Source organism: Thalassophryne amazonica, chromosome 2, assembly GCF_902500255.1.
Source record: "Thalassophryne amazonica chromosome 2, fThaAma1.1, whole genome shotgun sequence".
NCBI classification, from domain to species: domain Eukaryota; kingdom Metazoa; phylum Chordata; class Actinopteri; order Batrachoidiformes; family Batrachoididae; genus Thalassophryne; species Thalassophryne amazonica.
The window spans coordinates 30,378,357-30,393,256 of NC_047104.1; the positions used below are offsets into that span (position 1 = coordinate 30,378,357).

General features: G+C 42.4%; 1 protein-coding gene across 1 annotated transcript in view; it reads left to right on the plus strand.

The window, feature by feature from the left end:
- Positions 1-14,900, plus strand: part of si:ch211-102l7.3 (inactive serine protease PAMR1) — a 53,093-nt gene that overhangs the window by 12,860 nt on the left and 25,333 nt on the right. The window contains exons 4-7 of the mRNA XM_034162693.1: positions 4,639-4,850; positions 9,120-9,317; positions 9,397-9,576; positions 12,418-12,484. Of these exons, the coding sequence (XP_034018584.1) occupies positions 4,639-4,850; positions 9,120-9,317; positions 9,397-9,576; positions 12,418-12,484 (657 nt within the window). The remainder of the gene's footprint in view (positions 1-4,638; positions 4,851-9,119; positions 9,318-9,396; positions 9,577-12,417; positions 12,485-14,900) is intronic.

A 14,900-nucleotide genomic window follows, 5' to 3' on the forward strand; every position in this document is an offset into this window, starting at 1 on the left:
CTTATCTCTGTGCTTGTTCTGTTGGACCTCAGTGCTGCTTTTGATACTGTTGACCATAAAATTTTATTACAGAGATTAGAGCATGCCATAGGTATTAAAGGCACTGCGCTGCGGTGGTTTGAATCATATTTGTCTAATAGATTACAGTTTGTTCATGTAAATGGGGAATCTTCTTCACAGACTAAAGTTAATTATGGAGTTCCACAAGGTTCTGTGCTAGGACCAATTTTATTCACTTTATACATGCTTCCCTTAGGCAGTATTATTAGACGGTATTGCTTAAATTTTCATTGTTACGCAGATGATACCCAGCTTTATCTATCCATGAAGCCAGAGGATACACACCAATTAGCTAAACTGCAGGATTGTCTTACAGACATAAAGACATGGATGACCTCTAATTTCCTGCTTTTAAACTCAGATAAAACTGAAGTTATTGTACTTGGCCCCACAAATCTTAGAAGCATGGTGTCTAACCAGATCGTTACTCTGGATGGCATTTCCCTGATCTCTAGTAATACTGTGAGAAATCTTGGAGTCATTTTTGATCAGGATATGTCATTCAAAGCGCATATTAAACAAATATGTAGGACTGCCTTTTTGCATTTACGCAATATCTCTAAAATCAGAAAGGTCTTGTCTCAGAGTGATGCTGAAAAACTAATTCATGCATTTATTTCCTCTAGGCTGGACTATTGTAATTCATTATTATCAGGTTGTCCTAAAAGTTCCCTAAAAAGCCTTCAGTTGGTTCAGAATGCTGCAGCTAGAGTACTGATGGGGACTAGCAGGAGAGAGCATATCTCACCCGTGTTGGCCTCTCTTCATTGGCTTCCTGTTAATTCTAGAATAGAATTAAAAATTCTTCTTCTTACTTATAAGGTTTTGAATAATCAGGTCCCATCTTATCTTAGGGACCTCGTAGTACCATATTACCCCATTAGAGCGCTTCGTTCTCAGACTGCGGGCTTACTTGTAGTTCCTAGGGTTTGTAAGAGTAGAATGGGAGGCAGAGCCTTCAGCTTTCAGGCTCCTCTCCTGTGGAACCAGCTCCCAATTCAGATCAGGGAGACAGACACCCTCTCTACTTTTAAGATTAGGCTTAAAACTTTCCTTTTCGCTAAGGCTTATAGTTAGGGCTGGATCGGGTGACCCTGGACCATCCCTTGGTTATGCTGCTTTAGACGTAGATTGTGGGGGGGTTCCCATGATGCACTGTTTCTTTCTCTTTTTGCTCCTTATGCATCACTCTGCATTTAATCATTAGTGATCGATCTCTGCCCCCCTTCACGGCATGTCTTTTTCCTGTTTTTTTCCCTCAGCCCCAACCAGTCTCAGCAGAAGACTGCCCCTCCCTGAGCCTGGTTCTGCTGGAGGTTTCTTCCTGTTAAAAGGGAGTTTTTCCTTCCCACTGTTGCCAAGTGCTTGCTCATAGGGGGTCGTTTTGACCGTTGGGGTTTTTCATAATTATTGTATGGCCTTGCCTTACAATATGGAGCGCCTTGGGGCAACTGTTTGTTGTGATTTGGCGCTATATAAGAAAAAAGTTGATTGATTGATTGATCAACAAGCAGATAAATGTATTTTCTAAAAAAGAAAAAAGCGCTGTGATAACTGACCAAACGCCATTTGGTACAGCGTATTTCTGCTGATACGTGACTGAAGGTGGTGTATTTGTCACACTGTTGGCTTGTTCTGGTCCTTTGGTGTGCCGCTCACAGCCTTCACGGCCTGACATGCGTGTCCTGTCAGTTGTGACATTCAGATCGCCTGCTCCGTGTCCACATGAACTGACGGTCTGTTTCTCCAGCCTGTCGGAAAAGCGATATATGTTTTCATGTATTTCCACACAAGCACACGCACGTGCGGCTGTCACAACACGGGACGTGTGCTGCAGCTGTGATCAGCGCCGCCGTTCGGCATAAGCAGACTACGCAGCCTGCGTGGTGCACCAACCATGTTGCACTAGTTTGCAGGGACTCCAATTGACTGAAACGTGTTGAAATTATTACATTTCAAAATCAATATGAATTATTTATGAATAGGCCCATCATTTTTGTCTTTAAACATTGTGTAGGCCCCTACCCCATTACTTAATTGGGGCAAATTAACAGTTTTTTTTTTTTTTTTTGCTTAATATAAAGCCCCTATCCACCCCCGCCCGATTCCCTGAAATGGTACAGCCCTGTTTGCGTCTTTCTCTGTTCGCTGTGTCGCCTAACCAGGGTTGCCAGATGTGAAGATTTCCAGTCCAATAAATGCTCAGAAATGCAAGGAAGCACTAAATCCTGCGCAATTTGAACTGATTTTTAAAATGTGTGTGGCAGTTCTATACAAAAAACTCGTCCAGGACCAGTGCCATATTTTTACCCTAAACAAACCAATTGGATGGGAAAACACCCAATCTGGCAACCCTGCGCCTAACTGAAGTAGCACTGCTAGCCCACGTTCGATTCTGACACGAGACGACAAGTTGCCACTATGCCACAATTAAACAATGAAGCGACAGCAGGAGTCTGGAGCTGAAAAACGGAGGAAAAAGAAACAAAAAGATGATGCCCGTGCATCCCTTGCTGGTAAGTACATGTTAAAGGTTTAAATTGTTTTGATTACTTAATGTTCAGTGGTGCTAGGTTGCGTTGGCTTTGCTGATTTGATGTAGCTTTAAACGCTAAACTAATCTGGATATTACAAGGCATGTGGCACGTTTGCAAATAGTTGGGCAGTGTAGTTTGAAGATTTTGAGTGCCTTATAAGTCAACAAAGTCCTAGTTAGCCGTCAGTGCACTACTTAGGTCCAAATCTATTCTGCCTGACAACATGATCAGATAGCAACTATAAATTTGACAGGCTGATAAATATACCAAGAATAGTGAGAATAATTTCAGAACTTTTATTTAAGGCATATGTATGTAAATTATGTATCCACTACTTAAAATAGACATGCATGCTTGCGTGCAGTCAGCAGAATGCTGGAAAAGAAACGTAGTTTAGTTGGTGGGGGTACTGTAGAGTGCTCCATTCCCCCTTAGGGTAAAGAAAGGGTGACACCTGCTGGTAAACTTTAGCATTTGTTGTGGTTGTGTATAGTTTCACAATGCCACCACTGTTTTTGCTTGATGTGTAGTATTGAGCATTTTAATATTTAGGTATTTTTCTATGTGTCCATAATTTAATATAATATAATGGTTTCATGTAGTTTTCCTATCATTATGGAATACACCGGATACTAGATAACATAATATAATGAAGTGTTTTACGGGGGGGGGTTCCTCTCGTATGGGGGTGGGGGGGCCTCCCTGACCAGTTATGCTTAGGGCCTCCAAAATCTTAGCAGCGGCCCTGGCTGTGATGTCCAGAACTGGAGAAGTCTCAACACCTGTAGGCAGCCGGCCACGCACCCTGTCCTGTCAGTGCACAGACCAAGATGAGACATGCCTCACCTACGGGAGGGCACGCGAACCACATGCAGACGTTTTGAGGAGAGCGGGGTGTGTGTGTGTGTGTGTGTGCGCACAAAACACACTCACATGTGTTGTGGGGGGGCCGACACTCTGCCATGCCCCATGTGCACTCGGCAACTTCACACTCGTGGGGCACTTTGACAAATTTCACATCTAGCTTGACAGTAATCGTCTGCTGATTGTTTTTGTGATGATAGTATGAATGGCCACACATTTTCTAAGTGTCAAACGAGCGGTGTTAGATGTTTGTGTGTGTCAGCTGGAATTTGGCCAACACCTGCCGTGAGAGGGTTCAGTGGGCTCTCTCTGTCTTTGGTGTGCACAAATAGTTGTTGCAACAGGTGTACGATAGAGGCAGCTACGAAATTACCCATTTTGCATACGATTCCTGCTTCATGCGCACTTAATGCGCAATTCGACCAACTTCGTACTATGTGTGCGGGGCCCTAACATTCTTCAGTCATGTAGTGATGGCACAACAAGCCTCATTCAGAATGTGGTGTTTTTTTTCTGAGCCCACTAGATGGCAGTGTCCATTCAATAAAAGGGTTGGCCAACAGAGAAATTCCACAGCGTCCCACAATTTGTACATGTAAAATTGTTGTCAGATGTGGAACCGCAGTAAGTCCTAAAAGGCCATATTTGGGGCAGAAAGAAAAGTACCTCTTTTGCTGTAAAAGTCATGCTTGGCAACAGGATGGGCTAAATCAGAGGGAACAGGGTTACTCAATTGGGGTCAGGGGCCACGTTCTAGCGGGCCCAAATCTGGCAACACTGCTGTACATTATGCACTGATACATGCATGATCAGGAATGGAACAACTTGTCAGTACAACCACCTGTTGCAATGAAAACTTGCACTGTCTTAGTCCTTGCGGCCACAGCGCAACTTGGGATTGCATCCATTTCCTGGCCTAGGACCACCTCGGGATACTTCCAACTGAGCTGGAAAATGTTGATGAGGAGAAGAAATATATGGGGTGCATTTTTTTGTCTGTTGCCATAGTGATCTGATAGACTGATGGACAGATAATGTAAAATTTTGTGCATTTAGTAAACGTAACCACATCATTTTGACTTCCAGGTAAATCTGGAACATTTGCTGGCCAAATCAAGGCTCTGATATACTTTTCTTTCACATCAGTCTCTAAAATATATCATTTGTTACGTTGCAGGTTTTCACTGCTCAGTGTGGAGTCTGACCATAACTGTCATTACGACTATGTCGAGGTGCGTGACGGTGAAGAGCTGAGCTCGCCTGTGATTGGCCGGTTTTGTGGGGATAGCCTGCCTCCTCCATTAAAGAGTTCCGGGAATGTGGTGCACATCCTGTTCGTATCTGATGGCTACAACAACTTTGATGGCTTTGTTCTTACTTTTCAGGAGAGTTCAGGCAGGTATAATCATTGGCAACATCAAAGATATGAGTATTTCTGTTGTTTATTGGTTTTTCAGGGTCGGCACAGCAGATCCAGTACAGTGTGAACAAAACACAATGTGATTGCCTCACCTCACAATAAGCATTATCTTTGAAGAGTTTATATTGAAATCTGACTCGCCACAATCTGGCAGGAAATCATTTGTAGTATTTCTGTTTCCTGTGTTATCAAGCTGAAGGACTTTAACAGAAAAATGCATTGACACTCCAGGGTAGTGACTGTGCATATCCACCGCTCAGGTGATGCAGCCGCTCTTTGTTTGCATGCAGCATGTTTGCTCCTGAGCTCATTTGTGTGATTGTGCCAGCTGTGCAGCCTCCCACACAGAGCGCTGATGGGAGAAACCATCAGTGACACAGATTTATCACAGTCATCTCCCTCCACTTGCCCCTTTTCAGCCAAATTATGCAGCCAAGTTGCATCCCATTTATCCCGTCTTCTCATTCGTAGACATTCATTCTTGCTCAGAGTCTTGAATGAAGCACAGTGATGGGAAACATCTCTGTCCTTGAATTTGGGCCACCTTTGAAAAAATAGTGTTTGAAAACAAATTTCACAAATAAAAATTCAGTTTTCATTTTGGTTTGTTTTTTTAACCACACATGTAAAGGTGTCTTATGCACCAGTTCAGCAGCCTTATTCAGGTCGCTTGGTTCTTTAAAACTGATATTAAAGTTTATAGTCAAGTAGACACAGCGGTGATGAATCCTGCACATAAAAATTAACAGCCCGTTAATGTGACTGTTGCTTTAAAAATAAATGAGCTGGGGGATGCAAGGTGGGGGGCGCAAATCATCTAATAGGTGAACAGACAATCTCTCCCAAAGACCAACTCAGTGGGTGTGTCTTACAGAGTCCAGTGCCTGGCCTGGTAATTATTGATCTTAAAGGGAAATTTTATTTTTCCCCAGTCTTGATTTACTGTATAATACAAACACTGCCATGGGCTAACTGGTTCCATAATGTAATTGTACAGAGTAAATGGAAAAGCACTCACTTCTTATCACAATTGAAAATGTCATTAGAAGTGTCTGGTTGCACATAGATGATCCCTATGGAGGTAAATGTGGATGCTTACTTGCTAAATATAAAGAACATTTTTTTGTTTTGTTTTTTTAAACTGCTTATACATTTAGCCACTTACCTTAGCCTTACCTTCATCTGGAGGTGTCAGTCTGTACTGAGTCATTACAAATCTATTGCCAGTGAGGGCCTTGGTCTTCCAGAATGGGATCCTTGTTTTACTATAACACTGTACAAAACATTAAGGGCCTGATTTATGAAAGGCCCAAAACATGCACAAACACCATTACAAATACACCTGCATGCTGAGTTTCTAAGGTTAGTGTCTCACTGGGTGGCGGCAGCTGGTGAACAGCATCTGCAAGGATGCTGTCCAGTGTCACCATCCACTCACCTCAGTTTCAGGGTGGCACCCATGCATTGCTTGATATTTGAACAGACCAAAAAATTTGAGCGATGAACTTCCTCACTGAATAGTCATACGGGTGCATTGTGCCCTATGCTACTTAGTTTCTGCGACTCAGAACATGCACAATATGTGGAACAACTTGTGAAGGGCTGACATAATTTTGCTTTTATATGATTGAAGATGATCAGCCTCCTGGCTTTGTGGCTCGGCTGGCACACACCCACCATGCATGCATGTGAGCGTGCTGGACGCGTCTTTTCCAGCCATGAAGGAGCCACAGAACCTGGGCTGGGCTTCATAAAGCAGTCTAATCTTGTTGAGTCGACTAAATTCATTCAGTCAACTAATCTTTTGACTTACTCAATGCACAAAGCTCTTAGTCGGCTAAAGTTTGTTGTTAGCCAAATATAGTTTTTAGCCTGCTACAGAGGAGGCTAATCTTATTTCAGTAGACAAAACGTCAGTGTCTTACCTCAAAAATGGCGGTTTTCCTGTACCAGCACTTGATGAAGCAGGAAGGCAGGAGAGCCTTGCGGCAGCAGCAGGTCGTCTGGGAGCGGAACAAATCATTGGAGATGTTTACAGAGGCCGAGGTTCAACAGCAATACCACTTCCATCATCTACAATTCTCTTCATCATGGACATGATAGCTCTAGCCATCAACCATCAACAAGGAGGAACAATGCCTTGGCAGCCCTTCTTCAGGTTTTGATTATGCTGAGGTGTTATGCCTGTGGGACCTTTGAGCAGGTTATCAGCGACACCATCCACATCCACATCTCCAAGTCGACTGTGTGCCTAATCATGAGGGATGTTAGTTCGGTACTTATCCTACATATCAGGCAATTTGTCCAGCAACCTATTGAGGGACACTTCGTCATCATCTCCCAAGCCCATCTTTTGTCAGTTAGGGCCGATGTTGTTCCTTTGGAAAACTCAAGAGCAGGAAGATTCAGGAAGTGATAAGAGCCGTTTTCAACAGACAACTTGCAGAGAAAATGATTAAACTGCTACTATTTTTACAGCCATTAACATATGCAAAATCCTCATTTACATACTGCTGTCTGTCTCACATTATCACCAAGCGGTAAACATTGATGGCCTCAGTTGAAGCCCTTCTAGAAGAAGAAAAAGTTGCAGTGCCTTGACTGGCCGTTTGAGGCTGGCTTCAAGACAGCACATTCCCTTCGGACTCCATGTTAAAATGTCCAACTTTAGAGCAGAACTAAACATGTTTACAACCTGGTATAAAAGCAGTTTTAGTTTCTCTAGATATTTTCTCCTTCATTGCAACTGTACAGGGTGAATTATTTTCTAACTTCTTAGTTAAAGATGTTTTAAGCCATAAAGTTCTGTATAATTGGGGGTGTGGTCGCTTCGAGTTACAGCGGCTGAGCGTCTCCGCTTCACTGTGACCGTAACTTTGAGTCCACCTGATCCAGCTGCTAGCTGTTGTGGAGGCTGTGTCTGTCATTTTGAGTATTTTATGACACACACCTGGAATAATATGGCTTGTTGTGTTGTGAAACATCGTAGTGGATCATCTAAGACGTCCCTGCTGCAGTATTTGTGCTGGGTGAAATTCTCATATTTAATGTTGTATCCTGCATTAGCACTTTTAGCAGCTGTCAGTAGCGTCATCTGTTAGCTTCACTTAATACACAATTACTGAGAAAATAAGCGGCTCATAACTTTTAATGTTCACACCAAAGCAAATCATCAGGAGAACCACCGCACAGTTCCTAAAAATATTGTTTAATGAACACCTGAACCAAGGTTAACGTGTTAGCTTAGCTGGTTGGACTTGAAGAGAGGGGTGTTGTTAGGCTTCTTTCGTAACCAGTGTTGCCACACTTGCTTTGAAAAGTTACTTTATTAGTTACTTTATACAGTTACTTTATACACTTGCAGTTACTTTATACAGTTACTTCATTAGCAGCTGCGGACAACTTGTTGGCAGCTGCTGAATGTAACTACTAAAGTAACTAGCAATTAAACTGGGTTATTTTTAAGATTGAGTACTCAGAAAAGTAACTAAGTTACTCAATCTAACCAAGTCAAGTAACCAAGTCAGATTACTAATTACCTTATTAGTTACATTCACCAGTTGCCAACAAGGTGTCAGCAGCTGCTAATAAAGTAACTGTATAAAGTAACTAACAAAGTAACTTTTCAAAGTAACTGTGGTAACACTGTTTGTAACACATTGATATCGTTGTGAATCACCATGGTCACTTCTATGGACATAGCAACGCCCAGACACAGGCTTCATATGGGCTGTTCCGAGTCGCTATGGAAAACCTACGGGTGGCGTCACACAGGCTTTGTCCAGTATATATTCACTCTATGATGACCACCTGCTATTCATGTGCATTTACACTTATTAAATCACCTGTAAAACCTTCCCCATCCCAGTGCTCAAAGGTTTGGATTGCCCATACAATTTAACCCTTGTTATGTGGGAGCTTAGTAAATTAAACCCATAGACTCTCACGTGCTTCATGCTATAATATACCTGGATTTGCACAGGACCTGTGTCGGTCTTACTTATCCACAGTTCATAAGCTACTTTGGCACTCCAAAATCATTCATAATTGGTCCACGTGCTGGGATTCTGTACAAAGCAATATGTCAGAATGTTGGCCATTGTTTCATCTTTTTTTAAAGTTGAAAATTCAAGTCACCTGTTGGGATTTTCAAAGGAGGGATGTCTAAGGAGACTATTTTTGGTTTATTTGTTGGATCAGTTTTCTCTCCTTCACAGTTAAGTGTTTTATTTCTACAGTTTCGGCCATTAGGAGTCCAGTTTGTTTGCCTCTGGAGGACCTGGTGAACGGATATTTCCTCCCAATATATGGACAGCGGGAGGAACTAGTATCTGTGAAATATTTCTGTCATCCACCTTTCCAACTGGTCGGCTCCAAGCATAGGATCTGTCTCCCTAACACCACGTGGAGCGGCATGGTTCCCAAATGTGTTCCAGGTACTTTGTGTTGATTTCACCTGATGATTTGTGTGTCTTTGTCACCTTACGTGTGCTTCACTCTGTGTGGCCCAAACAGTCCCATGTGCTCCTCCACCCAAAGTAATGAATGGGTACCACAGTTCTGCTCCAGGGGCAGCAGGAGATCAACAGCCTGTTCAGTTTTTCTGTAACAAGCCCTACATTCTGAGTGGAAACCACCAGAGTACCTGCCTCTCTAATGGTTCTTGGAGTAGCAGACCTCCCAAGTGTGTGAGAGGTAAATTATGTAAGAACAAAAAAGAGCTTCATTCCCACTTTATTTCTGTTTTTTCCTACAATACTAATTTTTAAGACATGACAACTTATCTGGGAAAAAAAAGGGAAAATAGAGGAATTTTTCCACAATAACAACCTGACATGTGAACAGTAATCCTGGTGATTTCTTTTGTAAGGGTACTGATGGCTTTGAATAATAAATGTGTTTTATTTGAGTCAAATTATTCATGTTGTTGTGGCTGAACTGTTTTAGTGAGGTAGATTTAGGAAGTACGGAGCCCTGGAAGTGTCATCGCAAAATGTTTTGCATGTTGAGAGAATGTGCACACGTTTTATTATACGAGGTCTGTGAGAAAACTATCCGACCTTTTTATTTTTTTCAAAAACTATATGGATTTGAATCATGTGCGCTTGCATCAGACAAGCTTGTGCCTTCGTGCGCATGCGTGAGTTTTTTCACGCCTGTCGGTTGCGTCATTCGCCTGTGGGCAGGCTTTGAGTGAGCACTGGTCCACCCCCTCATCGGATTTTTATTGTCAGTGAAATGGCTGAGAGGCTGCCGCTTTGCTCCATGAATTTTTTTTTCAGAAACTGTTAGAGACAGCCAGTTGGAAACCATTCGAAAGATTCAGATGGATTTCGGAGAAGATTCTGTCTGTATCACACGGATTAAAGACCATTAAAACTGGATTAAAAACGGCCCACGGCGGCGGAGGGCGCACCGCGCCCCAAGCAGCCATCGACAGGCTGGAACGAGCAGATCACTTCCAAATTTAAGGCTCTGTTGATGCAGGACGTCGTGTGACTAGCAGAGAAGTTTCAGAAGAGGTCAGGATCAGCACTTTATCGGCACATTCCACTGTTAAAGGAGATTTTGTAATGAAAGACGTGCGGAGGATTTCGCGCGTCGGCTCGGAGCCGCTCATTGCGCGCAACAAAAAAAAAAAAACACCTCCGTGTTGGAAACCATTCAGAAGATTCAGACGGCTTTTGATGGCTTTTCAGTCGAGTGAGTATCCGAGAAATTGTTTAACAGCTGGGCATGTTCCAACTTGTCCTGTGAGACTTCCAACACGGCGGTATTGTTTGTCCAGCGGCTGTGAGCGGCTGCGTCCCGACGTGCGAATCCGTCCGCACGTCTTTCATTACAAAATCTCCTTTAACAGTGGAATGTGCCGATAAAGTGCTGATCCCGACCTCTTCTGAAACTTCTCTGCTAGTCACACGACGTCCTGCATCAACAGAGCCTTAAATTTGGAAGTGATCTGCTCGTTCCAGCCTGTCGATGGCCGCTCGGGGCGCGGTGCACCCTCCGCCGCCGTGGGCCGTTTTTAATCCAGTTTTAATGGTCCTTAATCCGTGTGATACCGATAGAATCTTCACCGAAATCCATCTGAATCTTTCGAATGGTTTCCAACTGGCTGTCTCTAACAGTTTCTGAAAAAAAAATTCATGGAGCAAAGCGGCAGCCTCTCAGCCAATTTTACTGACAATAAAAATCTGACGAGGGGGGTGGACCAGTGCTCACTCAAAGCCTGCCCACAGGCGAATGACGCAACCGACAGGTGTGAAAAAACTCACGCATGCGCACGAAGGTTCAAGCTTGTCTGATGCAAGCGCACATGATTCAAATCCATATAGTTTTTGAAAAAATAAAAAGGTCGGGTACTTTTCTCACAGAACTCGTATTGTGTGCACGTTACATTTTGTTATATTGTGTGCATGTTGCATTTTGTTATATTGTGTGCACATTTTATTACATTGTGTGCACATTTTATTATATTGTGCTCACGTTTTAAGCATCGCTTGAGTAAAACAAAGGCACGATCTACTTAAACATGGCCACCATTTGTAAAACGTGCATTCAATATTGTTGTGACACATAAATCTTGGCTAGTAGTCAACAAACCAGCAGACAGTGTACAGTGGTCCCTCGTTTATCGCAGGAGTTACGTTCTAAAAATAACCCGCGATAAGCGAAATCGGCGTAGTAGTCAGCGCCATTTTTACGGATGCGGAACCCGCAAAGAATCCAAGTCCTCTCTTGGTGGCCACGGAGCTCTGCGGCTGCAGTCAACATCCGCATCAAAACAGCGAGCGTAGTCTCTGGATCTGTTGCCAGATTTGGCGCAGCTCCGCACAGCAGACAGGAGGGCGGTGTGAGTGGCCCGCTGCTGCGTTTACCGAGCCCGCAGACTCAGTAAGCGCATCAGAGGCAGTGAGAGCAATCGCGGTGATGCCGACCGGTGCCGCGACTGGCCCGCCTGATGAGGAACACAATGCGCAGAACACAGTGTGCTGTTAAAAAAAAAAGCATGCAAAATTGCACTAAAAAAAATCCGCAAAACTGCGAGGCCATGAAAGGTGAACCGCGTTATAGCAAGGGACCATTGTAATACATTTCCCCATTAGAAATGGATCTGGTCAGGGTATATCATCATGGTTTGAGCGCACAAGGACATATAGAGAACAAGCTGCCCAGCATGACATCATCTGGAGTTTAAGTACATTAAAAAGGATGCTGAGGACGAAGCTTCTCCCCGTCATGAGGATGACAATTTAGGTCATATTATGGAGTTCATTTTGAATGAAAGGAAAACGTGCACTCATTTTATTAATTCACGGGCTCAATTAACGGAAAACGTGCACACGAATGATCACGGCCAGGAAAACGTGCACACGTTTTATTAATTTCAGAGCACGTTTTATTAATTTGTGGGTTCAATTAAAGGAAAATGTGCGCACAAATTATCATGGCCAGAAAAAGTCTCCCGGGTTCCGTACAGAAGTTTTTTTGTTTTTTTTTTTATAATCTGCTAATAGATCTTCACCTCCTTTGCAGCCTGCCGAGAGCCCAGAGTGTCTGCACTCGTGCAGCAGGAGGTTGTGAAGCCACAATTTATAACAAGGTAACTCCTCGAAAATCACTTTTTGCATAGAAATACTCCTATCTGATTGATCAAAATTATATTGAGACAAATTTCATTTTGTTATATTTGATTTGCTATTTATTGTGTTTTATTTTGCTTATGTGTCAAATTAGAGTGAGGTTTATTCCATTTAGTATTCATAGTTTCCACCCACCACATTTTGAAAATGTTATTCTCTTAAAACTACTGCATGTACGCTAATTAAAAGGTGTTTAGGGTTAAATATTTTGTGTTGTTATTTTAATATCTGCACTCAACATGGTCTAATGCCAATTTATACCACTAGGAGTGTCACATTGTTGGAACATGAAAAATTAAATCTGGCATGCCTGAAAACCTACAATTTGTCACCAATATCAAACAAATCAAATAAGTAACAACATTTTTGTGAGGAAAAAAAATTGGGGGGTCAATTTGGTAGCCATCTTGAAAACAGATCTCAGATTTCACTGGTGCTCTAAAACAGGTCCACTGTGATGAACAAAATACAATTTACCAAGAATGTGAAGCAAATCATTAAAGTAGGAACATTTATATGTGAAAAGTAAGTTTTCAGTAGGTCATCTTGGAAAATGGCCACCATGTTGGATTTTAAAGTAACTTGTGAATCATCATGCCAGATTTGGTGCTTGTATCAGCATTTACAAAATTTTGCTGTGAAGTTGATGTTAACATGAGAGATGCTATTTTGAATCTGATCCGGAGCACATGTTGGATCCAGAAGACATTTTCAGCCATATGTGGACTTTGCAGAGGTATGCACTCCCTGAGTGCATACCTAGTTTTATTCATGTGCTCTACCCATGGGTTTGAAGCTTGATGACTCACCAATCTGTGTTGCCAGTGATTTGATGAAATCAGTAGTACCTGATGACATCTGAGAGGTTTGTGATGAAAACAAATTTTGTGTTCCCATGTGAGAACAACAATAGTAGAAGAACCGTCTAAATGTTTTATGACACTGTCACGGGGAACAAGGTTTGAAAGGGGGTTTTGGTTTCCTGAAGCACACTGAGCAAATATGAGCCCTGTGTTCCTCTTCAGAGTAGTGGGTATTTTTTTTAAAAAGAGGTCAACGGGAAGTCAAAATTCAAAAATGCACCAATGCTGCTCAACAGTAGACCAAAGTACTAATTTTTCTGTCCGTGTAGCGTTGGGTTGCAGCAGCTGTTAAAGGTTTGCTCTCAGTACGGTATAGACTTTGATATTAAATACAATGCAAAAAAGAGCAACATCATGATTGTCAGAAGTAAAGAGGACTCTAAATTGTGTTTTCCTGCCTTCTCTCTGTCGGGCAGCATCCTCCAAGTGTGTGATGAAGTGAAATACTTGGGACATTACATAACCGCTGACCTGTCTGATGATAGAGACATTCACAGGCAGCGTTGTATTCAATATGTACAAGCTAATATGCTTGTTCATAAGTTCTCTATGTGTTCTGTACCTGTTAAAACTGCACTTTTTAAAGCATATTGCACTTCAATGTATACTGCCCACCTGTGGCGGCATTACAAACAAAGTAGTATGCACAAACAATGACGGCATGAGAATGCTGCTTAAGGTGCCGTGATGGAGTAGTGCCAGTCAGATGTTTGTAAATGTCAATGTCCCAACCTGTGCTGCTGTGCTCAGAAACCTCATCTACAGATGCATGTGCAGACTCACAGATTGTGTAAACAGCATCATTCACACCCTGACCAGCCCTGCACAGAGCTCGGTCAGGTTCTTTTCTAGACAATGGAAACACTGGTGCTTCAGCTTACGTGGCCATGGATGAAATTTGTCTTTTATTGTCTTTTTTGTTGTTGTTGTTTTTGTATGTTCCTCTGTGTTACTATGGACCATGTGTCTGAAATAAAGTTTGATGATGATGATGATTTTGTCCTACAGAATCTAAGCATATGTTGGTTGACTAATCACCAACCTTTAGCTTTGTTACTATAACCAGAAATGGAGAAAGGTCGATGCAGTTTTGGTCAAATTGACCAATACTGTTTAGATGACCCTATTAGAATTCTTTTTTAATGTGTAATCTTGGAGAAGTGAAGGTCAAGACTCAAAACGTGAAAACTGTGGTCTTGAGACCAGAGGACCCTTGGCTAAAAATCTCCTTCAGACTAGTTACTCAGTGCCACTGGGCACGGTCCTCAATTCGCAACATGCTGCAAGTGTACACTTGAGTGTGTTTCATAGTAGCACTCTTGTTATGGTTAATACATGAAGAACCCAAATATGCAGACAGAGAGGATCGGGAGGTGTGAGTAACTCAGTGATTTATTTAGAGTGAGCCATGTTCTTAGTTCAACATAATATATACAAATTAAATCTGATGAAGGGAACAGAAGGTACAGCTATCACGAGGAGGCACAAGGAGCAAAAAACTACCAAAGTTTCA